Raw genomic sequence first — 27,784 nt, forward strand, 5'->3', positions numbered from 1 at the left:
TCCCTTTAACAAGGGATTCCAATTCCTTATTAAACCACGGCTCCCTCACACGACCCTTTCCTCCCTGCCTGAGAGGTACATACTTATCAAGGACACTCAATAGTTGCTCCTTGAATAAGCTCCACATATCAATTGCAACCTTCCCTTGAAGCCTACTTTTCCAAGCCACACATCCTAAGTCATGCCTCACCGCATCATAATTTCTCTGCCCCCAGCTATAACTCTTGCCCTGTAGTGCACACTTATCCCTCTCCACCACTAAAGTAATTCTTTGAAAGTAGAGTTGCAGGTAGACAGGGTAGTGAAGAAAGCACTTGGCATGCACATCTTTATTGGTCAGTTCACTGAGTTTAGGAGTTAGGGTGTCATGTTGTGGCAGTACAGGACATTAGTTATGCCACTTTTGGAATACTGGCTTCAACTCCACTTTCTTGCCTGCTCCCCATAACCCTTTTACCTATTACTAATTAAAAATTGTTTTTCCTTCTTCATAGATTTAGATTGTCCTGGCACCCACTGCACTCTGGGGTTGTGGATTCCAAAGCTTCATCCTCCAATGCGAGAAATAACTCCTTCTCAACTACATTTTAAATTTGTCATCCCTTAGCCTACAATTATGACTCCTAGATTGTCCCACAAGGGGAAATATCCACTGTCTACCTTGTCTGCACCCTTTGACATTTGTACACCTTAATTAAATCTTTTCTCATTCTTCTAAACTTCTTGCAAGTATAAACTGAAACTGCTGAATCTCTCCTCATAAAACAAGCCCTTCATCTCTAGAATGAGTGAATCTTTGCTGAACTGCCTCCAATATCCCTTCTCAAGTAGGGGAACAAAACTGTAAGCTGCAACCCAGATGTGGTCTCAACCAATGCCTAGTACAGTTTCAACAATACTTCCCGAATTTTATAGTCTATTCCTTTAATAATAAATGCTAAAATTCCATTTGCCATTCTTATTACCTCGTGTACCCGTGACTCAGCTTTCTGTGATTCACGCACAAAGACACCAGATCCCCCTGCATCAAAGCATTTTGAAGTTTATTTCCATTTAGATAATAAATTGCCTTTTAATTCTTCCAACCAGATGGATCACTTCACATTTATCCACATTAAATTCCATCTGGCAAATTTTGGTCCATTCACCTTATTTATCAATATCCATTTGTAAATTTCTTATTTCATTCAAATGTATTTTCCGACATATTTTATTGCCATCTGTAAAGCTGGCTACATTACATTCTACTTCTGGATCCAAGTCATTAACATAGATTGCAAATAATTGAGACCGGAGGACTGAATCCTGTGACACCCAACTAGTTACAGCTCATCAACTACAAAAAGACCCATTTATCCTGACTGTCTGCTTTCCTCTGCCAATCCTCTATCCAGATATTATCCCTCAGCTCATGTGATCTTACTTCGCTTATTAACCTTTCAACCGCCTTCTGGAAGCTATTTACATCTACAAGATCTCCATTATCTACTTTGTTTGTTATATCTTCAATGCACCCTAGCAAATTAGTTATACGTGATTTAGGCTGTATAAAACCATGCTGACTCTGATGGAGTTTGCTTTCACTTTCCATTTCATTATATTATATGAGCATTTTTCCAATCCACTGAAACTTTTCCAGAATCCAGGGAACTTTGGATTATAATGACCAATGCATTCACTGTCCCTGCTGCCACATCCTTTAAGACCCTGGGATATAAGCTGTCAGGCTCTGGGGACTTGTTTTCCTTTAATCCCAATAGGTTGCTTAGTCGTTTCTCCCTCCCCAAGTGATGGCAATTGCTCTAAGTTTCCCCCTTTTCTATAACCTTTGCATTACCTGTTACTATTAGGATAGTGTCTCCTCCTCCCTTGAAGCTGAGCCAAAATATTGGTTTAGTATCTTTACCATTTTTATGTTATGCATTATTAACTCGTCAATCCCATCCTCTAAGGGACCAATGTTCACTTTAGCTACTTTTTTCTACTTCATACACTTATAGAAGTTTTTGCTAAACAACCTGACAAACTATAGTAGACTGACACACAATGCCTTTCCAGTTTGAATAAAAGGAGGAGATACCTGGAAACCTATATTAAAATAACTCTAACTTTTGGCACACTTCACATCATTATCAAATCATTAAGATTGGCTTGTTTTTGAAAACAAACAGCTGATAACATTTGAAGATTTTTCCAAAGATTTCTTAGCTTTAAGAATACCATCTTACACAGAGCTGAATCCAGACTTGTATATACTTTTTATACTAATGGCAGGGTTTCTTTTTCTTACAGAGCTATAGAACTACCATTCAGAATAAGAAATAGCAGTGAAAAGTACAAACAAATGTATTAATATTTGCAAGGCTCATATCTGCAATAGAGATCTGCAATTTAGATCTGCAATAAAGTTACCAACAAATGCATTTAATAAGCACACAACAAAAAGTAGAAGTCCTTTCATCTTTGGGTTATTAAGCTGTTCTCCACATTTGCTCACATTTTCTTAAATCCTAATGCTTGTTACCAGGTCTCATATCAGGTTGTTAATGTGCCACGAAATCATTTCATGAAACACAAGTTGGTTGTTGCCTCCTCAAACGCTCTTACCTTCCTCCCGCACACATTTCAGCTCAACACGGATTTTCTGTAAGGCATCTTCTAGCTCCATGTTTCGACATCTCTCCTTATCTAAGGCTACTTTCAGGTCATTGTACTGCATGGGAATCTGGACAGGCAGAGAAGGGTCATCACGCCGGCGCCCAAATAAACTCTGCTGACAAGAAACAGATGTAGTCTTTATTATCAAAATACTACAAATGCAGTATTTCTTAGCTATACTAAGAAACTAAATTTTCACAACACTATGAATTCAACGATGATTTAGGATAATTTACCTAATCAAATGCACCACCCAGAGTTCATGATCAGAAAAAAAGTAGCCTCTCAGAAACTGCATTATCACCACATCTCAGTAACAGGGGCTGTGCAATGTGATAACACATTTGAGTGAAAATAGCCCACTCTTAAGATCTCCTTGAAATGCATCTAAATTTAGGCCAGCTGTAGTTTCACTCTCCCCACATAATATTGAAGAGTTCCTGTCAAACAAAATTAATTTTGTATCCAGACAAGTAAGCATTCAAGTAACCCAAACTGTATATATCAAGGTTAAGACAACAAAGCCCAGCAGCTTACTCAATAAATTTTGAACCAGCATGATTGTGTAGGTGTTATGAATGGAATTAAAATGTTGACTTTACATTGACATTTAACTACCTTTTTCTTTTTAATTGGTGGATCCATCTTTGATTGTAGGAAATCAATCAATTTAGACTGTTGTGTGATAGTACCTTCCAGCTTCACTCTATCATGGGAGAATACCATCTGTGGAGATAGAATGGCAGACATTGAATTTAGGCTTCTATTTTAACAAGTACTGCAAATTCTAGGCCTATCCATCAACAACAAGTCTCTGCAGATCTTGCTTCATATTACAAATAAGGTTATTCAATTAACTTCCTGCTGGATGACATGCAGATTTTGACTCAAAAATGTCTGAGGTGATGTTGCAACTAATCCTACAGGTGTATACACACTTTAGGACAGAAATGACAAACTACAGATCTTTAAATTCCAAAATCACACTTAACAAGGTAATGATAACAGAACTAAAGTCTGGAAATGCTGAACAAACTCAGCAGATCTGGCAGCATCTGTAGAGAGAGTTAATGCTTCAAGTCCGACATGCTCTTCTTCAGAAGAGGTTTTGAACGAGTCATATCAACCTCAAACAATCTGTTTCTCTGTCTACAGATGCTGCCAGACCTGCTGGGTTTCTCCAGTATTTTCCTTTTTTTTTCAGATTACTTATTCCCCCATCCCAATCCCCACTCTGCTACTGAAGAATACAGATCTGAATTCCATTGCACAGGAACATTATCGGATTGGTGGATTTGTAAATTCGAGCGCTGCGCCATCAGTGGCATACCTGCTGTTGCCACCTCTACCATTCTGTAGTTGTGCAACATGTTGAGTCATCACTCATAAATGACCCAATCAAGGCCCTTAAGTGGGCGTTTCAATCGTGTCCATCCTCCCACCCCACCTAGTCCAACATGACCACCATCCCAAAGTTGAACAGAAGGACAAAGCCAAAATTGTGAAGTCTTATGTTCTTATTTTTAGCCACAAAGTAGTGCTGAGTAAATTATTATTACGTTTACATTAAACATTTTCAGTACAAGTTGCAGAAACAGATGTGAAATCTAACTAACCTCTTCCCAACAGGTGCTGGTGCACTATAGCAAATGCCAAGTTTATAAATTCATCTGCATCTTAACCACTGGACATCAGAACTTAATCCTTTCAGTCATACTGATCTATGCTCAAGACTGCACTTCTGTGCTTTAGCTACTATATAGGACAAAGTCAACAGTTTCCGCCTCTATTTGTTTTTAACTGCTTTTATGTGCCTTCTGTCAGTCACCACATACTAAGAGTGATCTAATTTTCTATTTCATTAACTCTCACCTGCATGTTTGCAATCTGGTATTCCAAATCATTCTGCTCAGTCTTCAATAGGTCAGCCTGGTCCAGGGCTTCCTGCAGTCCTTGAGTCAAGCGGAAGATATGTGTTTTATGCATATCTAGCTGCTGCTGCAGTTTAGTTTGCTAAGAAAAATGAAGAATCAGAATTTTTGGAACGTACGACAATATGTAGGTAGATGAAAGAACATTAACTAATCAAACCAAAGCCAAATCTCAATCTGAGTCAAAGCCCAAAAGGTCTCAGTGTTAACAATTCTTGCAAATACGGAACTATCAAGGTGTTTTAATTTCTGCTCAGTAATAGGTACAGCAGACTAGATGCTATGTTCCATGAGTTATTAACAGAAGTAAAAATGCTCATCCTGTACTTTTAACTGGTGTGCTGTAATAGACACAGGCTGTATTGCCTTTAAAAGACACCCTTCTCCTTTAACCTTTCATACCAAATCTTATTTTGTTACTCCATCAAAGTATTAAAATTTCAGACGCAGCATCAAACAGCACCAACATAAATGTAATTCCCAGCATCCAAATAAATCAAGAATTTTACATAAGAAAAACATTTTATTGAGGAATGGTCTGCTATCTTGAATGATCTGATATTTGCACTACCTCCTCGATCAGTCTGTGTTTCAGTTCTCGCTCAGTTTCTAATTTCTGCTGAAGGCCTCGTGCATTCATTTCCAGCATCGTGTGCTTTTTCTCCAGGTCACTCAGCTGTAAATGAGAATGGATTAAAAACCATTCAAGTGAAAAATATTGCATTTCTAATTAACAATATACTGCATTAATAATATTGTGCATTCAAGAAAGATAACTAATTCTATCATTAAAACTAATTAATTTGCAAAATAAGTGCCAAATTAAGAACTATGTACTGATATATCATGTGGCCATTCTTTCTGAGGGGACATTGTCAGGTCCTGAGGGTTAAGGCAGGGTATCAGGTCCTAGGTGGGGTGGGAGGAATTGTTTAGTTTGATGGCAGAGGATTGGCAAGTCCAAGGCAGAGGTGTGGTCTGGGGACAGCAATGGGTCTGCGAGATATGGTCAGTTACACAGAAGTTAGATAGACTAGGCTTTTAATTATCTAACTTTTGCTAGGTAGCAATTTGCTTAACTACAATGGAACTCTCTAAATTCTCCAAGTTAGATAGATATGTTGAGGACTCCAGGCATAAGTCTATTGGAATATTCAAATTTTCAGGTCTTTCCTTCAGAGTCTGATATGTTGGGAATTCCACAGGGTCCAAACACACAAATCCCACATGTGATGCAGAAATAATGTTCCCCGCCCATTATCAACTAAACCTCAATGTTATCTAGGTCTTGCTGCATATAGACATGGGCTACTTCAGCACCTATAGAGTTGGGAACATTGCTGAACATTATACAGTTAGAAATTCAGCTGAAGGTGATTGCATCTCAGATGCTATCCCAAGGAACTCATCCAGTGACCAGATGGGACAGAGATGATTAACATCAAATAACATCTTCCTTTGACTCCAACAGGTGAAGAATTCTCTCTCGCTGATTCCTACTGACACCGGTTTTGGTAGAGCTCCTTGATGTCAAATGCTGCCTGGATGCCAATGGCAGTCTCTCTCACATCACTTCTGGGGTTCAGTTCTTTTGACCATATTTAGACCAAGACTTTAACAAAATCAGAAGCTGGGTGATCCTGGCAAAACCCAAACTGAGCGCTAATGAGCAGATTATTAGAGCATGTTTAATAGCACTCTCAAAATCCATCCAATCACTTGGTTGACAATTGACAGCAGACTGCTAGGGCAGTAACTAGCTGGATTGGATATATGTAAGCAATTTTCCTTACATAATGGAAAAGAAATTTGATATGCTTGCCTTTATTGGTCAGTGTATTGAGTATAGGAATTGGGAGGTCATATTGGGGCTGTACAGGACATTGGGTTAGGCCACGTTTGGAATACTGTGTGCAATTCTGGTCTCCCTGCTGTAGGAAAGATGTTGTGAAACTTGAAAGGGTGCAGAAAAGATTTACAAGGATGTTGGAGGGTTTGAGCTATATGGAGAGGCTGAATAGACTGGGGCTATTTTCCCTGGAGAGTCAGAGACTAAAGGGTGACCTTATAGAGGTCTATAAAATCATGAGGGGCATGGATAGGGGAAATGGACAAGGTCTTTTCCCCAGGGTGGGGATTGGGGGGGGGGGGTCCAAAACTAGATAGCATACGTTTAAGGTGAGAGGGGAAAGATTTAAAAGGGACCTAAGAGGGAGTGCGTGGATGGAGTGAGCTGCCAGAAGAAGTGGAGGAGGCTGGTACAATGAAAACATTCAAAAGGCAACTGGAAGCGTATATTAATTGGAAGGGTTTAGAGGGATATGGGCCAAATGCTGGCAAATGGGACTAGATTTACTTCTGATATCTGGTTGGCATGGATGAGTTGAACCAAAGGGTCTTGTTTGAATGCTGTGCATCTCTATGACTCTGTGTTTTATGGCCAGTCAAGCTGGGTACCAAACATTTCAAAAGGTCCTGGCATGGGAAGTAAACCCAGATTTTCTGGCTCAGACTTAGGAATGCTTCTACTGGGTGACAAGACCTCCTCTATGTAATTCTATGCAAATATTAAATGATGACGTCTGATGTCTTTTCCTGCTCTACCTACATGCCCAGAAGAGGGAGCTACAATGCCTTAGTGCTGTGAAGATGAAGTCAATTATGTCCACAGTAAGCCACTCTTGATCATATGCTATTTAAATGGAATATTTAATAAATCTTTGTTCAAATTTCAAATAATTAATATGACTTTCAAATAGCATTATATTGGAACATTCAACTTCCATGTTAAGTATCTTTCTACATTTTATTGTTTCACCATCATGTGCAACATTATGTTCTGTTTCCAATGTTAGGTGCAGCATTTGTAGATAACTTGAAAGGGAAGAATACTGCAATTTAAGTTCAAGTATATATATATTAAAACAAGAGATATTAAAATAATTTGTACCAAATACCAATTACAAGTGCGGTGTGCAACTTGAAATGAGAGAATTTCCTTAAAATTTTATATAAAACCAATTGGGGAGGATGGCAAGAGGAACCGAGAAGAACATTCATAGGTTTCTTAATCTCATTATGATTCATTGGTTTATGAGAATACAATCACTAAGTCTTAAATAGCATGTTAAGATAAAATCTACAATGTATTTAAAGCTCAAAATACTTTTCAAGAAGCTGACCACATCTTAGTGCATGAAAACATACTACAGTAGTGCTGGTTGTTTTTTAATTCCTTAAGTGTTTGCATTTCTGACAGAACCACTTACGCAAATATGTAATGAAATACACTAATGTAATGAGTCAGTAACGAGGTGATGCTTCAGATCTTGAGCTTGACAGATTAATTTATTCAATTGTGAAATCTTATTTTCCTTAGAGTAGCATCCTATTTCATATTATTGAATAGAATCTCTATAATGCACGATGAAAAATAGGTGTTACCAATGAGCTTGTTTGATAACTTAATCAATCTTTTCCTTCATATCAAGCCAGCACATTCACATGAACACACATATTTGGACTACAACAAATCTTCCTCAAACTCCAACAGTATTCAAGGTGTCACTTTCTGTTGTGAGATATTATTGTTAAGCTTATGATGTAAGTTATAGGACAACTAGAAAATAATGAGACAACACAAATTTCATTTAACCATCCTTTTTTTGTAGAGGGTATACAAGTTTCTCTTTCAAAGGACAACGGAGGAAGTAATCAGCCTATTCACAACATTACACATGGCTGGCAAATGTTCAGTAACAACACGACGGTTGGAGGAAGAGCGCCTCATCTTCCGCCTGGGAACCTTCCAACCACAAGGGATGAACTCAGATTTCTCCAGTTTCCTCATTTCCCCTCCCCCCACCTTGTCTCAGTCGGTTCCCTCGAACTCAGCACCGCCCTCCTAACCTGCAATCCTCTTCCTGACCTCTCCGCCCCCACCCCACTCCGGCCTATCACCCTCACCTTGACCTCCTTCCACCTATCACATGTCCATCGCCCCTCCCCCAAGTCCCTCCTCCCTATCTTTTATCTTAGCCTGCCTGGCACCCTCTCCTCATTCCTGATGAAGGGCTCTGGCCCGAAACGTCGAATTTCCTGTTCCTTGGATGCTGCCTGACCTGCTGCGCTTTAACCAGCAACACATTTTCAGCTCTGATCTCCAGCATCTGCAGACCTCACTTTTTACTCAAATTTTCAGTGAAGAAACGGGGTGAGGGCAGAGAGAGGGCAGGGATTAGATTAGATTACTTACAGTGTGGAAACAGGCCCTTCGGCCCAACAAGTCCACACCGACCCGCCGAAGCGCAACCCACCCATACGCCTACATTTACCCCTTACCTAACACTACGGGCAATTTAGCATGGCCAATTCACCTGACCTGCACATCTTTGGACTGTGGGAGGAAACCGGAGCACCCGAGGAAACCCACGCAGACACGGGGAGAACGTGCAAACTCCACACAGTCAGTCGCCTGAGTCGGGAATTGAAGCCGGGTCTCAGGCGCTGTGAGGCAGCAGTGCTAACCATTGTGCCACCGTGCCGCCCACGTTAACGAAGAGAACTTCAATTCTTAATTTAAGCACCGAACTAAGTATCCAAATTTCTAATGTTGACCTAAATAATATCACAGCCCAGGTGGACTGCACATTGATATCAGCTAGAGCTCTGATCATGTCAACTAATATCTGAGAAAGAGACACTCGAGTAGCTAGAGAGAGACAGCTGTTGTGTAGGTAAAGGCAGAAATTTAGATGCTGCTCACACTACCAAATCTCATTCAATGTCTTGTGATGAAATCTATGTTTTGTTCTCATTTTGTTTCATCGGACATAAGTTGGTGGATAGTTTCAAAGTCAAAATTTATTCAAGTGTGCGTAGATCTTTTTAAAACAAACAAAAAAAAAGGGTTTTACTCATGCAACAAGGCTATGTTCCTGCCTAACTGGCTTCTTCTCTACCATTATGTCTCTCTCCGTTTCCATTATCAGAGTTCTTGAAGTTCTGTCTTCTCTCCTACAAAATACCTGCTTCAGATCAAAGATTTTCTTCACTCATCCTCCAAACCTCTCAATTTTTCGGATGATACCACTTTATTTCCAGTCAACACATATTCAATGCTCGCAAATTCCTAACTACTCAAAGTAATGAAAACTTTGTTTCTACCAAGTCTAACCAATAGTCAGCTCATTTCCTGCAAGTTAAGGCTACTCTGAGTTCACTTACTGAGATACTTACTCTTCAAGGAAGAGTGTGGTGTTGGAAAAGTACAGCTGATCAGGCAGCATCCGAGGAGCAGGAGAATCGATGTTTCGAGCATAAGCTCTCCATCAGCTCCTCATTTTTCTACCATACTTACTCTTCCTTATCTCAGAATGAAACTCCAACATCGGCAAAGCTGACTCCAAAAGCCTGTGCGCACTTTCATCACAAACACAAAATCAACAGCACTTGAATAAGGGAGTTGCATAACTCATAGTCACTATATAAGAGCTCCTAGACCAGATAGAAAGGAAAAGCTTGTGGGTGGAGGTGACCCTCCTCTCACTCATCTTTACTTGAATTCATTGCATTGAGAAGTTACTGTTCTTCTCAACTTCATATGCATGTTCCCAAGGGCTGTTGTGACACAGTGGTAGAGTCCCTATCTCAGGGCCACAGGACCTGGGTTCAAGCCCCATCTATTTCAGAGATGTGTCATAACATGTTGAACAGATGGATTGAAACAATCTACATTAATGTTGCTTCTAAGTTGTCAAAACACCATCCCCCAAATGGCTTTCTCTCTCTCTCTACATTTAAAAAGATTCCTCATATACTTTTCACAGCTTCATGACTTCAAAACTGTAGAGGTGTTTATCACCGTCTTCCCTCCCTCCGACCACACACTTTCAACTGTCAAAGGTTAGTGTCACTTAACCATTACCTCAATCACCAAATACTTTTCATCTACTTTTCAACTTGTGGCAGTGACCTTACTGCTAGGTTTTGCTTTTTTTTTTACAGAAACAATTTATTCTACCGTTATATTCATCTTCTAAAGATAATAAATATTTTCACAACTGCATTCTGTCAGTGTCAAGACTATGAAATAAACCACCATAAACAAATGTGTCAATTGAAAAGCCAACCGTTTAGGCAGTCTCCTATTGGAGCACTGACAAACATATACCACAAAGTAGAGAGAATGCACATCGTGAGCACCACAGCTGACAAGAGATTAATTTTCTGATTTTTGATACCAATAAGAAGCATCATGTAATCCACCAGTCACATTTATCTGTTTATCTAAGATTATGTGTACTTTGCCTAGGAATCAGACCTTAACAAATGCATTATACTGCCACTAAACCAAAAATTCCCAAGGTTTGAAAGTAAACACAGATGTAAGTTTTCAGCCAAAACTAACCGTATCAGAAAGGCTTTCTGCCTTCAACTTCTGCTCTTTCAAAGAATGTTGTAAGGTTAGGATCTCGGCCTTATGTTCTTTCACAGCCAATTCTATAGCTTGTCGGGATTCATTGCCACGTTGGTCTGCTCGCATTCTGTGGAAATAAAAAGATGATAAAACAATAAAGACCACAAGACAACAGCTACTTTCACAAGTTCATCAGCTCAACACTCTTGTATTGAGAAGACTGCACAGAATAAACACCTTCAGAAATTAATAATCTTGATAGGGTAGGTGGCACAACTGGCCTCAGAGTTTACGTATTGGCAGTCTCTTCAGAGTTAATTTAGATATCCTGGTAATTGCTTATTCTCCATCTAGTACATGATCCCATAGGAGTGGACTTCTGTGTATGATGATCCCAAATCATCTAAAACGCTTTTCTTTGGGCTCCAGAGAGGCTGGCAACCTGTCACCAAGTCACCTTTTATTTATACATGGAAAGTCCTTGACTCGGGTACAGCCTCATCAGAGTCAACACCCAGAGTGCCAGAACCTCTGACACTTCTGTTTACAACTGTCAGCTAGGTCTCCCTGATTGGGGCTGTTAATCTGGTCCAATCAGGGAACTCATCCTGTAAAGTCCAGCTGGCTGATCTCATTACAATCGCTATTTCCCTCTCTGCGTCCAAGGTCATAGGTTGGTTCTTTTTCTTGGAGAACTTGGGGCATTTTAGCACCGGGTCAGGTTCCTCTGACTCCACATCTGATATGGGTGGCATGTAACACACAGGAGCTAGTCTCTTGGACGAGGAATGCCTCAGTAGAAATTCACTCTCTTCCTCTGCTGGCAAAGGCATCGATGCAGCTACATCAATCATGTCCATCTCAAATTCAGAAGTCTCGTCAGCACTTGAAACATGCGAATTCACGGATTCCAGCATCCTTTCAGATTATTCCAAGGAATAGGGCATGTTTTGCTGCCTCGCTGTTTCCGCATTCGTGGCTTCCATATGGTCCATGTGCTTGTTCAGGGCTGCTGCACTGATCGAAAATTTGTACGTCACTGGTCCTGGCCTCATGTCAACCATGTATTGTTCCCATGTAGGGCTATTTCTGGGATCCTTAAACCAAACTTCATCCCTTATAGGAAACGGTCTCTCTGGCTTGGCAGATAGTGTCCAACACTAGTATTCCTGATGCCCTGGTCTGGGAAGATCAGATTTAATCTGATTTAGAGTCTTCAACACTTTAGCAACATTGCCAGTGCTATCTCTGAAATTGCATATGGGGTGGATCTATAATCAAATAGGAACTGGAACAGTTTGGCATTTAGTGAAGCTGTAGGCTGTTTCTTCAAGCCTACCTTCAAAGGTTTGCACTGCTGTTTCTGCCAGGCCAAAGGATGATGGATGGTATGGAGCTGTCCTTATAATGTTGTATCCAATTCAACTTTACAAAATACTCAAATTCCCCGCTGGTAAACAATGACTCATTATCTGTGACCAACACTTCTGGGAGCCCATGTTTTCAAAAAGATGCATGCAGTTTTTCTATTGTCGTCTCCATGTTTGACAAATGGACTCTTTGCAAGACCTTAAAAATGTGTTGCTGGAAAAGCGCAGCAGGTCAGGCAGCATCAAAGGAGAAGGAGAATCGACGTTTCGGGCATAAGCCCTTCATCAGGAATGAGGAGGGTGTGCCAAGCAGGCTAAGATAAAAGGTAGGGAGGAGGGACTTGGGGGAGGGGTGTTGGGAATGCGATAGGTGGAAGGAGGTTACGGTGAGATTGATAGGGGTGGGGGCAGAGAGGTCGGGAAGAGGTTTGTAGGTCAAGAAAGCGGTGCTGAGTCTGAGGGTTGGGACTGAGAAAAGGTGGGGAGAGGGGAAAATGAGAAAGCTGGAGAAATCTGCATTCATCCCTTGTGGTTGTAGGGTTCCTAGGCGGAAGATGAGTCGCTCTTCCTCCAGGCGTCGTGTTGCCATGGTCTGGCGATGGAGGAGGTCAAGGACCTGCATGCCCTTGGCCGAGTGGGAGGGTGAGTTAAAGTGTTCAGCCACGGGGCGGTTGGGTTGGTTGGTGCGGGTGTCCCAGAGGTGTTCTCTGAAACGTTCCGCAAGTAGGCGGCCTGTCTCCCCAATGTATAGGAGGCCACATCATGTGCAGCGGATGCAGTAAATGATGTGTGTGGAGGTGCAGGTGAATTTCTGATGGATATTGAAGGATCCCTTGGGGCCTTGGAGGGAAGTAAGGGAGGAGGTGTTGGCGCAAGTTTTGCATTTTTTGCGGTTGCAGAGGAAGGTGCCAGGAGTGGAGGTTGGGTTGGTTGGGGGGGGGGGTGGATCTGACAAGGGAGTTGTGGAGGGAGTGGTCTTTCTGGAACGCTAATAGGGGTGGGGAGGGAAATATATCCTTGGTGGTGGGGCCCGTTTGGAGGTGGCGGAAATGATGGAGGATGATCCGATGTACCTGGAGGTTGGTGGGGTGGTAGGTGAGGACTAGTGGGGTTCTGTCCTGGTGGCGATTGGAGGGGCGGGGTTCAAGGGCGGAGGAGCAGGAAGTGGAGGAGATGCAGTGGAGAGCATCGTCAACCACGTCTGAGGGGAAATTGCGGTCTTTGAATAAGGAGGCCATCTGGGTTTTCGGTTTTGGAATTGGTCCTCCTGGGAGCAGATGCGGCGAAGGCGATGGAATTGGGAATATGGGATGCCATTTTTACAGGTGACAGGGTGAGAAGAGTGTAATTTAGGTAGCTGTGGGAGTCAGTCGGTTTATAGTATATGTCCGTGTTGAGTCGGTCATCTGATATAGAGATGGAGATGTCAAGGAAGGGGAGGGAGGAGTCTGAGATGGTCCAGGTAAATTTGAGGTCGGGGTGGAAGGTGTTAGTAAAGTGGATGAACTGTTCAACCTCCTCGTGGGAGCATGAGGCAGCGCCGATACAGTCATCAATGTAGCGGAGAAAAAGGTGGGGGTTGGTGCCAGTGTAGCTGCTTAAGGTGGACTAAATACCGGAAGAAACATCAAAGCAGCACTTCACAGGAGGCTCCAATAGCACTGATGATGTTCCCTAACCAGAGAAAGAAACGTTTGCAGCAAAAACTTCCAGCTCGGCGAACAGAACCACAACATCCTTCAATATCCATCAGAAATTCACCTGCACCTCCACACACATCATTTACTGCATTCGCTGCACCCGATGTGGCCTCCTATACATTGGGGAGACAAGCCGCCTACATGCGGAATGTTTCAGAGAACATCTCTGGGACACCCGCACCAACCAACCAACCCAACCGCCCCGTGGCTGAACACTTTAACTCCCCCTCCCACTCGGCCAAGGACATGCAGGTCCTTGACCTCCTCCATCGCCAGACCATGGTAACACGATGCCTGGAGGAAGAGCGACTCATCTTCCGCCTAGGAACCCTCCAACCACAAGGGATGAATGCAGATTTCTCCAGCTTCCTCATTTCCCCCTCCCCACCTTTTCTCAGTCCCAACCCTCAGACTCAGCACCGCTTTCTTGACCTGCAAACCTCTTCCCGACCTCTCTGCCCCACCCCCTCTCTGGCCTATCACCCTCACCTTAACCTCCTTCCACCTACCGCATTTCCAACACCTCTCCCCCAAGTCTCTCCTCCCTACCTTTTATCTTAGCCTGCTTGGCACACCCTCCTCATTCCTGAGGAAGGGCTTATGTCCGAAATGTCGATTCTCCTTCTCCTTGGATGTTGCCTGACCTGCTGTGCTTTTCCAGCAACACATTTTTAAGCTCTGATCCCCAGCATCTGCAGTCCTCACTTTCTCCTCTTTGCAAGACCAACAACCGAGTGGACATTTACAAGGACGAAGAACACTGAGCCCACGAAAGAACCCGCATAGTAAACGTGCAACCGAATCCAGGGTTTACCCACCTATTCCCATGAATGTGGGGGAGCTGCTGGAGGTAATTTTTGTCCTCGTTAGCACTCTGAGCACTGCCCACCAGGCACAAGATATAACCTCTTGCCAACATCTTTGTTTTGTAGACCCCTGGTTGACCCTGATACTGTTCAACCAGAATCTGGTGGCAATCTTTGCTCAGGACAGTCACTCTTGCTCCCCTGCTGTGATCTGGTGTCTCCAGGTCCAGAAAAAGATTCAATTCTGATTGTAACAGCCCTTTGGTTTCCCGCATCACCACAAATTGATTCAGTTTTGCAAGGACTGGATCTATCTGCGTCCAAAGTCTGCTATTGTCAGGTGTGGCTAGAGGTGTGTCCAGAAAATTTGAAACCATTCCAGACTCTTCCATTGGTGGTACCACTGGTGGTGTACCTACCAAGGGAAGCGGCTTAATGCATCTACATTTGTTACTTGGCCTCCCAGTCAGTGTTCTAAGTTGCAATTACACTGCTGAAGTTGGCCTGATGCTATGGGATGCACTGCCTTGTTCTTTTTAAACAGACCCAGTAGGTGTTTGTGATAAAGCTTTGCTGGAAGTTCCAGACTTCAAATACCATTGCCATTCCCTCTCTCTCTATCTGGGCATATTTATACATTGCATTAGCCCAGGTCCTGGATGTTCTTTCCATTGGGACAGCTATAAGCTGATACCACCCGATGTTGTATGGTGAGGATCACATATCAATACCAGATCTCTCTTGGGATCATAGTGTGCCAACACCTTAGATGATTACTGTTTCTTCACTTCATTGAAAGTTTTTCCAAGGCTGACCATTTTTTAGGAGTTGATGCAAAGTGCCCAGGAGAGAGGCAGATTATGTATGAACTTTATGTAATAACTTACCAGCCCAAGAAATGAGCCAAGCTCCTGGAGAAATGTGGGAGCCAGGGCATCTTTGACCACCCTCACCTTATCTTCCAACAGCTGTAATACAGTCTTGTCGATTCTGTAGCTAAGTAGGTCACTTGGGTGCCTGGAACACACACCTCTCTCGTCTTGGGCATATGCCTGCCTTGGAAAAACATCTAAGGGCAATGTCCAAGTTCTTTAAGTGTTCCTTATTAGTCTTCCCAGTTATTAGCATATCATCTAAACAAATGGTGAGGTAGACCTTGCAAAATGTTTTCCATCATCTGCTGAAAGATTCCACAGGCTGATGATACCCCAAATGGCAGTCTTTTACGTTGATACAAACTCTTATCATTAATTGCAGCATATTTCTAGTAATCCTCATCTAAATGCATTTGCAAGTAAACGTGGCTCGTGCCCGTTGTCATGAAGGACAGTGCCCCTGCCAGCTTTGTGTAAAAATCCTCTATCCAAGGGATTTGGTAATTATCCAGCTGCAAAAAGCAGTTTACTATTTGTTTAAATCCCTATAATGGAGAATTGACCATCAAAATTGGTATGACAGTCCATTCCGCAAATTGGACTGGTTTGATAATTCCTTCACTTTCCAGCCTTCTGATTTCTGCCTCTAATTGCACTGGGCAGGCCTTGCAGAATTGTGGAATTACTTCCTGGTCAACATGCATGGTGGCTTTGGCTCCTCTGATAGTCCCTACACCTTCCTGGAAGACTTCCGGGTATTTAATTAGGATTCACTTAGGTAGCCATTTTCTAACTGAAAAATGTTGAGCCAATTGAGGTGAATCTCTCTCAACCAATTTCACCCTATCAAGCTTAGGTCCAAGCCTTTTCTTACAAGCATTGGTAACTGAACCAGCTACTTTTCGTAAGAGACCAGAACTGAAGTTGTACTCTGAACTTATAAAGGTTCCCTGGTATAGCTTCTAAGCCTAGCCGAGATCTTCTGCAAACTTAAGGGTTGAAGTCCAGAGCGAATTTTGTTTAAAAACTGGTTCTGCAATTACTGATACAGCTATGCAGATATCAACCTCCATTTGGATTGGAAGAACATTTAGTCAGATGTTTATTTTGATTGGTTCTGATTCGGATGTTGCTAAGCAATTTAACTATTCCAAGCCAGTCGTTGGCGGACTTTCCAGGATGTGCACTCTCCTGAATGAATTCACTTTAGGTCTAGCAGGACTCTTTTTCTATCTAAAATCCACTTACTGACAGCAATTACAACGGATTTCTGGTTCAGATCCTGAAGAAAAATTTAATCCTTTGATTGGAGCTTGGCTTTGTTTTGGAGCTTTGCTGTGGGCCAACCTAGAATCTCTCTGTTCAGGATATGTCCTGAGTGAGGCTATGCAATGGCCTTCGCTCACCCCCAGCTCCGTTGGACTACCGAGGGTATCAATTTCCATCAGAACACCCTGCAGTTCACATGCTCCTTTTGCCACATTTTCCCATAATAATCTAGTTGTTGTATCTGCTTGAAGTCAAGTTGGGCTTCAGCTGGAAGCTTTTGCATAGTTACATCACTAATCCCACATACTAACATACCCAAGCATCTCATCCAGGAATAATATGCCTCTGCCAGTCATCTTAACCTAGTCAAAAATCCTGACATGGATTCCTTTGGTTCTCAAATTGCCGAATAAAAATGATAGTGTCTCAGAATTAAAGGAAGCTTGGGGTTGTTATGTTCCTTAACTAAATTAAGGATGAGGTTAGGTCAGTTGGCCATGCTAAATTGTCTAAAAATATCTAGGGGTGTGCAGGCCAGGTGAATTAGCCATTGTATATTCAGGGTTCCAGGGATAGGATAGGGGCCTGGGTCTGGGTGGAAAACTCTTCGGAAGCTTAGTGTAGACTTGATGGGTGGAATGGTCTCCTTCGACACTATAGGGATTCTACAATTCTGTAAATTCGACAACTCTTGAAAGGTTTCAGTATCTAGTGCCTCAGGAAAAGTTAGGTTCCTTTTTACAGAAAAAGCTGCGGGTCCACAGGTTGTCAGGAGAATTACCCATTGCTTTTCATCTGCCCCACTGTCATTTGCCTGGAAATAATGACGTATTCTTTCAACATACTGGGCCAGTCTTCGATGGCAGAGTCAAATGAGTCAAGTTTCTCAAATAATGACATGATGCAAGAATTGCTTCTCCCAAATCAAAGATGGCTGTTGCAAGCGAGTTACTTCAGAAACATGCTTTATTCTCATCGCCACTGCAATAACACTACAGAAGCCGGTATCCCGTCACCAAGTCACCCTTTATTTACACAATGAAAGTCCTTGACTTTGGCACAGCCTCATCACAGTCAGCACCCAGAGTGTCAGAATGTCTGACCTCCCCTTTTTATCTATCAAAGTTTCCTGATTGGACCAAATTAACAGCCTCAATGAAATAACTCATATTCTATAATATCCAGCTGGCTGACCTTGTTACAATCTCTACAAGGAATATCTTGGAATTATTGCATTTTACAGGAATCTACTTACAACAGACAATTTAACTTAATTTGATCTTACTTGCATGGAGAAGATTATCACTGGACTAGTAATCCAAAGAGCCAGGCAATTAATTTTAGAACATCAATTCAAATCTAATATTTTCCAAGCAACCTGTTCAGAGATATTATTGTCCACCTTTGAAGCAGATAGAAAAATCTAGAATTGAAACTAGTCTCAGCTACAGAGACAGTGCAATAACTATCAAATGCCAGCTGACAAGTGGCTATTAACATTCACACCATTCAAATGATAATCTCCGACAAGGAAAATCAATCATACTATCGATATTTAATGGCATCACTGTCAATGAATTTCCCAATAACACCCTGGGGGTTGGCACTGACCAAAAATTGAGTAAGACGAGTCGTTTTATTACCGTACCCACAGGAACAGGTCAGAGGCTAGAAATTTTCTCCAATTTCATAAAGCATGTCCACCACCTACAAGGGACAAGTCAGGAGTGTGATGACACATTTGCCTCAATGAATGCAGCTCCAACAACACTCTAAGTTCAACATCTTCCAAGAGTAGCAGTGTCTACAAGCAACAAGATGCACTGCATAAACTTAGACAAGCATTTTCCAAATCTACGACCACTACCATTAAGACTTCAGATACATGGGAATACCACCACTGTAAGTTCCCCTCCAAGCTACTCATTATCCGGACTTGGAATACATCGCTGTTCCTTCAGTGTTACTGAGTTGAAATCCTGGAACAGCCTCTCTAATGGCAATGAGAGAGGATCAACATCAAATGGACTACAGTGGTTCCTGGCAGCAGCTCACCACCACCTTCTCAAAGGTAATTAGGGTAGGCACAAACACTGATCAAATTAGCAATGTCCAACCCATGAATACAGTTTTTAAAAAGTTGTTAAGTTGTACCCGGTTTACTAATTCTTATAGGAAAGAAAACATGTTATTCTTACCCGGTATGGACTACACATAGCTCTACACCCACAGCAATGTGTCTGACCTTTAACTACCATCCAAAATATCCTAGTAAGTCATGCAATTCAAGGGCATTTAGGAATGGAAAACAAGTGCTGGCTTTGTGAACAACGCCCACATTCCACAAAATAATTTTTAAAAAATGTCCATTCTAAGCAATGTTAGCACAAATGATACTAAATGCATGTACATCCATTTTGATTATATATTAAAATTAAATATAGTAAAGCATTAAACTCAGTCATGAAGAAATTTGTTCCTTTTTCAATAAAACATTCAGTTGTTTAAATAAGAATTGACACAGGAAGATAAATAGATTTTAATAACTTAGTTTTCAGTTCCAAATGCTGCATTAGAGCATTTCTTACAATCAATAATGGCCATCATAACAACCGTGACTTTTCTGCACAATGGGGACTGGATAACTCACAGCAAGATTTATACTTGAAACACGACTGGCCACGACAGTCTATTTATAATATCGCAAACAGAATTTGGATTGAAAATGATGAATTTAAATGACTACATTTGCAGGCTGTGTACTGAAGAACGTGGCTTTTTGACAGTTCACATTGTATTTGTGATGATGTAGGATCAAACAAAAATCCCCAATATTAAAAAAAATGGGCAAAACCTTGGACTTTTCAAAACCTTTAAAAGGTAAAAGCGACAGCTGGGCTAAGTTCTGTGAAGAATACAAAAACACAATGCACAAAACCAAGATGGCTGTCTCGTAACATTGTTCGGCCAAGAATTGCAATTTCCACTTCCTCCCGAAGAGGACAATTATTTGAAACCAACAGACCCTAATCTGAGGCAGCTTTTACACCTCGGGCTACATACCTCTGGTAACAAATAGCCTTCCAAGCATCTCATCTATATAGTCTTGACAACATTTATATAATGCTACCTACTTCAGCATCTATATGCATTCAATGCTCCCCTGTACAGTACACTTCCGTTACACAGAATTCCTTCCTACATGACAATACCTGCTCTGCTTTTCCATATCCAGTAGTCTCTTCATTTCTTGGATGCGCCGCTCCAGTTGTGTTTTTTCTTCTTCAAATTCAGCTTTCCAGGTTTCCCACTGCCTTTCTTTCTCAAGAAGCTCATCATTCAATGTCTCCAGGTCCATCACCTGCTCCTCTAGCATTGAGCAGGTTGTCTTCAATGTTTCGATTGTCTTAAAGAGAAATGGATTAGAAGAGGTATCATTAAAATGACTGCACAAGTAAAGAATGTGTCAGATATAATGGAGTGGAAAATACCAAGGTTTCTTCCAGCACTCGAGATGCTAAACTGAATTTCCACCTAGAGTATACACTTTTTTCTCCCATATATATTTATAGCTGCATCTACTGTAATACACAGTTCTTTTAATCAGAAATCTTAACCGAGAAATTAGAATTATGTTCAGACTTTCCACCTCAACACATTACCAGACTAATGGACATGGACTAATAAATTGGTCATCCTCATAAATATGGTAACTAAGTCAGAACAGGTGTTTGGGGTTAATTAAGTACTGGGTAGATATAAAGTGGGAAAAAGATAGGCTGGGTAGCTAGAAAGAGCTGCAAGACTAAACAATTAATAAGGTAAAAACAATGACTGCAGATGCTGGAAACCAGATTCTGGATTCTTCATCAGGAAGGGCTTTTGCCCGAAACGTCGATTTCGCTGCTCGTTGGATGCTGCCTGAATTGCTGTGCTCTTCCAGCACCACTGATCCAGAATAAACAATTAATAAACTCTATCCACAAAGAAAGATGTTGTTGTTTCTGTCTCATTGGCTGGTTTGGATCCCAAATGATATTGATAGCAAAGGATAGTTTCCAATCTTCACCTTTGGTCAACCAAGAGCTTGAAGAATTGAAGTTACTTTAGAGAAAAAAAATGGCTGAAACCAAGGCAAAATGTCAGGATGTGACTTCCCACTAATGATTTGTGAAATTGAATCTTATGAGCAGGTACATGGACAGATTACACCTTAACCAAGAAAAAAGCATGGTATGGCCTTGGCATTGTCACTTCTCACTAGAAGGAAACACAGATGTAGTATGGTCAGATCTAGAGGCTCAACCATTTAACACAAATCTTTGGAAACGTAATTAAAATTACTGGCAACATATAGAAGAAAAATGACCAAATAAATATATAGTCAGACTTTGGCAAATTTAGAAAGGACGATGAATATTCTACAAAAGAACATAATTTAACAGACAAGATGCAAGATTGCAAAACCTCTACTTAAGGATTCCCAATTCAAGACTTTGCTTTAAATTGTTGGACTATTCCAAGATCTTGAATGTGGATAAAATTGTAATAATAACAAGAGTTAGATTTTCCGGAAAAAATATTTGTCGAACAAATTTCAGAATGCTTCAAAAAATTCTTGATGAATCATTCACTCCCTACAGTCTTCATGGCTCAAATTTGGTAATAACCCAAAGAATGGAGCGTCAATGGTTATGGTAATGTGACAGCACCCAGATTCAGGCCAAAAGGATCAATACAGAAGGAGAAACATAAGTAAAAAAAGATTGAGGATAGAGTTCTTCTAGCAATAATAATAGACAACAGGAGTTGGGAATTAAAACAGAAGAATCAACTCCCAAAATTCTCAGGGTATGGTCAACAGGGATTTTAGACCTGATTTAAAATACCATCATACAATGAATTGCCTGAAAGGGAATAACATTTTTTTTAAATTATACATCATGCAAAGGCTTTAGAAGGAGAAGGTGGTGGTACTGAGCAAGCAGAGGGAATTGTTCTAGTTACAAGAAGCTTTAGCTCAATCATGAAAACCATTCAAATGGAACTGGACATGGAATACAACTACATAATTGCTTTCGTCAGTGGATTTACAGTTTACACAATCCATTAATAAAACCTAACTTCTCTAATTAAAATATTAGGCAGGTGTTATTACTATCCAGAGATAGGCATTTTTCCTTTAAATTCCTAATTATTTGCAAACTACATCAGCAGCCTCCCCCATCTACTCAGAGGTTATCGATCTTATTGATGGATGTGGGAGTAAGAGATAATGTGTATACTAAACTTATATCACGGCATTAGAAGTTTTTATTTGATTTTATTTCTAATTAATCTACTCAGAAATGTTATTACACACCTGAAATATAATTTATGACTATTTGGAAAAACAGTGTTTGATTAAAGATAGTTAGCATGGCTTTGTGAGGGGCAGGTTATGCCTCACAAGCTTTATAGAGTTCTTTGAGAACGTGACGAGACAAGTTGACGATGATCGAGCAGTGGATGTGCTATATATGGATTTCAGTAAGGCATTTGATGAGGTTCCCCACTGCAGGTTCATTCAGAAAGTCAGGAGGTAGGGGACACAGGGAAATGTGGCTGTCTGGATACAGAATTACCTGGCGAGTGATAGAAAGTATTCCACCTGAGGTCAGTGACCAGTGCTGTCCCGTAGGAATCTGTTCTTGGGCTTCTGCTCTATGTAGTTTTTATAAATGATTTGGATGAAGAAGTGGAAGTGTGGGTTACTAAGTTTGCTGATGACACAAAGGTCGGTGGCATTGTAGATGGTGTTGAGCGCTATTGCAGACTAAAACAAGACATTGACATGATGTAGAGCTGGGCTATGAAGTGACAGACAGAGTTCAACCCAGAGAAATGCAAAGTGATTCATTTTGGAAGGTTGAATGTGAATGCTAAATACAGGGTTAAAGACAGGATTCTTGATCGTGTGAGGAACAGTGAAATCTTGGGGTCCATGTACATATACCCCTCAAAGTTGCCAGCCAAGTTGAAAGAGTTGTTAAGAAGGTGTATGGTGTTTTGGCTTTCATAAACAGGGGGATTGAGCAGTGAGGTTTTGCCACAGCTCTATAAAACCCTGGTTAGATTACACTTGGAATATTGTGTCCAGTTCTGGTCGCCCCATCAGAGGAAGGACATAGATGCTTTAGACAGTGTGCAGAGGAGATTTACCAGGATGCTGCCTGGATTGGAGGGCTTGTCGGATGAAGAGAGGTTGAGTGAGCTCGGGTTTTCACACTGGAGAGAAGAAGGAAGAGAGGTGACTTGATAGAGGTGTACAAGGTAATGAGAGGCATAGATAGAGTAGATAGCCAGAGACTTTTCCCCAGGGCAGAAATGGCTGTCATAAGGGGTCATAATTTTAAGGTGATTAGACAAAGGTAAAGGGGAGATATCAGAGGTAGGTTCTTTACGCAGAGAGTGGTGGGTGCGTGGAATGCACAGCCAGTGGTGGTAGTAGCGTCAGACACATTAAGGACATTTAAGCGACGGCTGGACAACACATGGATGGCAGTAAATTGAAGGGTGTGCAGGTTAGGTTGATCTTAGATTAAGATAAATGCTGGCCACAACATCGTGGGCTGAAGGGCCTGTACTGTGCTGTACTGTTCTATGTTCTGTCTATCTCTGGAGCAGGTGGGACTTGTACTCTGGTCTCTTGATCCAGAGGTAGGGACACTATCACTGCACCACAAAAGCCTTAAGTTTTTATTTGAAAAGAAGTGTGGAAATCTGTTAATAATGTAAGTAGTTAAGTAGATGATTAGGATCAAATGATTAATTAATTGACAGGGTAGATGTTACAGAAAAAAATAGTGTGACTGGCAGAAAAAAGGAATTGTAAAACTTATAATTAATAAATATACACAAAAAAAACATTTGGTTTCTGCCTGAGTGACTGGCTTGGATCAGAACTGAGAAATCTGGAGTATTGAGTCAATACCAAGGTCTCCCAAATACCCATACACAAAAGCTCTGAATCTGATGGTACAATACAGAGATGTTAATTAATAATATTTAATAATACACACACACATGAATTATATTAAAATCATTTTAAAAAATTACTTTAAGTATTATCAGAAGGCCTGATAAAAATATAGAACATTGAAACGCACCTTCAGGTAAATGGAACAATAGGTATACACTGACCTGTTTTTGGTTACTGAGTTGGAGCTCTTGGTCAGAGAGCTCCTGACGCATCCTGCCCATTTCCAGACGGAGCTGAGCTCGTTCATCTCCAACACAAGACAACTCTTCCAGCTGCTTGGTCAGGTAGTAGTTCTGGTTGTTCAGCTCAGCATTTTCCTGGCTCAACTGATTTAACTGTTCTTCCAGATCTGAAATAACCTATTGCAGAGGCAACACAATCACATACACGTTCCAGACTTTCATCTGTATGCATGCAATATTTAAAACATGCACCTTGTTATTTAGGCATTCAAATGTATTTGAATAAAATCTAAGTTCTAGATCATTTTAGTGCTAATACTTAATTCAAACATAGGATGAGATAGAATGATGGGACTAAGTTACAATTACAATCAGAGTCCATTGGGTAAATAATTGTGACCTGTTACCCCTTCTTTCCTTTTTATTGAATGTGAATTGCCAGACCATGAAGAGTCTCAAAATCTGAGCACTTAAAAAAATCCACACATCAAAGCTTGGAAAACTGATCAAAATCCCTTACAGACTGTTCCCTTACCACATGAAACTTCCTCTTCAAACTTACATGCGTATAGCCTGACCAGTCGACAGAGTTGTAAGCTCAAACAATTAATTAGGAAGAATTCCAACCTCTCTTCTGCTCCCCAAACACACACAATACCCTTGCTTTGTGAACTTGCTATACGCCATTGTCATCAACATGTGAAACAGAAGTGTATATATGCAAGAATGTTCAATGAAGAGAAGAGTTTGGAGCTGCAAAATGGGCAGCTTAAATTTAATCATTGATGATAGAAATGAATAGTGACTGGTCAGTGTTAAGGAGGATATTCTTGGTGCAATTGAAAAGCTTCATAAATTCTTATATAGGTCTACTTATGAGGGTATGCAGTTTTTGGGGAGAAAAAAGTAACATTAACAAAGTTCAATTTCCCCACTATCACCTAGCCCCCACATCTCTATGCTCTCCCACCCTCCCATGAATGTCTTCCAAGATTCTGTCTCTTCCTAACACTTCCAAGGCTTTTATCTCATCAAATCTTTCTAGACCTTCCCTAGGAGCCTCGCATCACTTCTTCCTTTCTATTTACAGTTGCAGTCTAGTTTCCAAGACCTAAGTGCTTAACCAAACCTGCCTCTCAATGATCTGGCAGTGGCCACGAAGGAGATTTCAAAAATAGAAATAAAACCATTGAACTAATTCTTTTAAGTTTCCCCAGCTCCAAAAATGTCTCCCATTTTTGTTCAATCTAGCAATCAAACATCAACACTGCAATGATAATTGTAGGGATATTGTGGAGAAAAAAAACAGACTGTAGGAACCAAAAAAAGATTGCATACCCTCATGAGGCTGTAAATGAAGTTCATCACTTTACCACAAATATGCACCCCAACACTGACCAGTCATTACATGTTACCAATTCTAATGGTAAAAGCCAGACTAAATTCTGCTGACCAATATACAGCACAGAAACATTCCAGCTTCACTAAATCATATGTTTACACTTTTGCACTTCTATTTTATGCAGAGATGAAGAAAGATGCAGCAGGAACGTGAAAATACTTGGATGCAATGTGACATTTAAAAAAAAAGTAATTTTTCAAGCTTCAGCTTAATGGGTTGTCTCTTTAAATCCAGTCACAGTACAGTGTTAAAAGTAAGCCCTAAATAAAATTCACATCACCCACCTAAACAAATACATTTTATAAATTACTTTCACATCGTGGATTTCAGGGAAGCAGACAAATGACACCACATTCACAAAAACACAGGTTTGAGATTAATTCAGTTATGCATCGTGACAGTCAGTTATTTTGGTGTTATTCAAACCCACGACAGATGGGGAAATAAACACGAGTCTGAATGAATGGAAATGAATTAAGAGAACTACTTAAAACTATCAAGAGTGTATCCAGTTTCTTCAGTACAGAGGATGAAAAAACCCCAATGTAATTCAAAAGTTAATGAGTAATTCAGGATGCAAATTGCAACCTTTTTATTATTTACCTTTCAGGGTCCTACTACATCTTTTATAAAAATATACATTGTTATTTATGCACTTGCTCATTTGTTCAATAAATTTTATTGACACTATAAACCTAAAGTAGATCTGATCTAGCAATATCCCTAATGATGATTGAAGTCAAGAGATAAATCCTACGAAAGCATTGCCTGATTCCAGAAGATAAAATATGTCAGGGAGTTTTATTTCAGTGTCAAGGCTACTCAAGATAATTGCAAAATTTGTGATTGCTGAATATCAACTAAAAGGTAAGCTAAAATATACACACCATCTAAGTTTTACTGAGAAAAGATCTACAACTTTTCAGTGGGAATTATGGAAGTATAAATCATTGTATAATTGAAGCCATTCAGCCCATTGAGTTTGTACTGGCTATGTGAGCACAATCTCCTGCTTTTTCCTCTTAACCGTGTGTATTGTTTCTACTTAAATAATTATCCAATACCCTTCTGAATGCCTCAATTGTACCTGCTTCTAGCACTCTTCCAGGCAGTGCATTCCAGACACTAATTACTTGTTCAGTGAAAACGTTCTTCTCACCTCACTTTGCTTCTTCACAAAACCCTAATACTATACTGTTTAGTTTTCATCTAAAAAGTGGGAACAGTTTCTCCCTCTCCACACATCATGATTTTGAAAACTTCTTTAAAATATCCTCTTTGGTCTCTTCTCTCCAAGGAAAACAGTCCCAGCTTCTCAATTTTTCTTCATAACTGAAGGGTCTCACCCCTTGGACCATTCTTTTCAACCTCTTCTGTGTGCTTGCCAATGGATTCGCATCCTTCTTAGAATGAGGCACCCAGCAGTGTATACAATACTCCAGCTGAGGTCTAACTGTTGTATTCTAAGTTCATCATAACTTTCTTGCTCCAGTACTCTATGCCCCTGTTTACGAAGCCCAGCACACTGTATGCTTTATTAACAGCTCACTTTACTTGTCATGCCCCCTTTATTGTCTTATGCACATACACATGCCCAGGTCCCTCTGCTACTGCAAATCCTCTGGAATAGTACCCTTATGTTATACAGTTCCCCCAGATTTCTTTTTCCAAAATGCATCACTTCACATTCTCCACAATGAACATTCTCTGCCACCTATCCACCAACATATCAATGCCTTTTCGAAGGTCTTCATAAATCTCCCTAAAATTTACTGTTCTTCCAAGTTTTGTGCCTTCTACAAATTTCAAAATCTCTCCCCATTCACTAAGAATTAAATCATCAGGAAAAACATGTGCCCAAATATTGAACTGGGAACCCCATAGAAAACCTTCTTCTTATCCCGAAAGATAGCCAATATTATTACTGTTTTATACCTCTCAGCCAACATTGCTACTGACTCATTTATTCCATGACCTACGACTTTCCTCACAAGTCTGTTGTGTGGCAATGTATCAGATGTCTTTTGGAAGTCCATATTTACCACATCAAAAGCCTTCTCTCTCTCATTATTTAGATATCACTTTTCATTGGGAAATCCATGCTGAAACTTGCAAATCAGGCACACTTTTCCCCATCACTATTTATGTTTTC

General features: G+C 40.7%; 1 protein-coding gene across 9 annotated transcripts in view; it reads right to left on the bottom strand.

Annotated features, from left to right (window-relative positions):
• cita (citron rho-interacting serine/threonine kinase a) overlaps positions 1-27,784 on the bottom strand; it is a 217,920-nt gene that overhangs the window by 51,528 nt on the left and 138,608 nt on the right. For 5 of the 9 annotated variants that reach the window (XM_060843751.1, XM_060843749.1, XM_060843748.1 and 2 more), the window contains exons 25-31: positions 24,210-24,407; positions 20,240-20,433; positions 10,999-11,134; positions 5,161-5,265; positions 4,531-4,671; positions 3,277-3,384; positions 2,608-2,773 (exon numbers count right to left, since the gene is read on the bottom strand). In XM_060843751.1, coding sequence (XP_060699734.1) covers positions 2,608-2,773; positions 3,277-3,384; positions 4,531-4,671; positions 5,161-5,265; positions 10,999-11,134; positions 20,240-20,433; positions 24,210-24,407 — 1,048 coding nt within the window. The remainder of the gene's footprint in view (positions 1-2,607; positions 2,774-3,276; positions 3,385-4,530; positions 4,672-5,160; positions 5,266-10,998; positions 11,135-20,239; positions 20,434-24,209; positions 24,408-27,784) is intronic. The other 4 variants (XM_060843752.1, XM_060843750.1, XM_060843753.1 and 1 more) reach the window with 1 other exon arrangement.

Source organism: Hemiscyllium ocellatum, chromosome 24, assembly GCF_020745735.1.
Source record: "Hemiscyllium ocellatum isolate sHemOce1 chromosome 24, sHemOce1.pat.X.cur, whole genome shotgun sequence".
Taxonomy (NCBI): Eukaryota; Metazoa; Chordata; class Chondrichthyes; order Orectolobiformes; family Hemiscylliidae; genus Hemiscyllium; species Hemiscyllium ocellatum.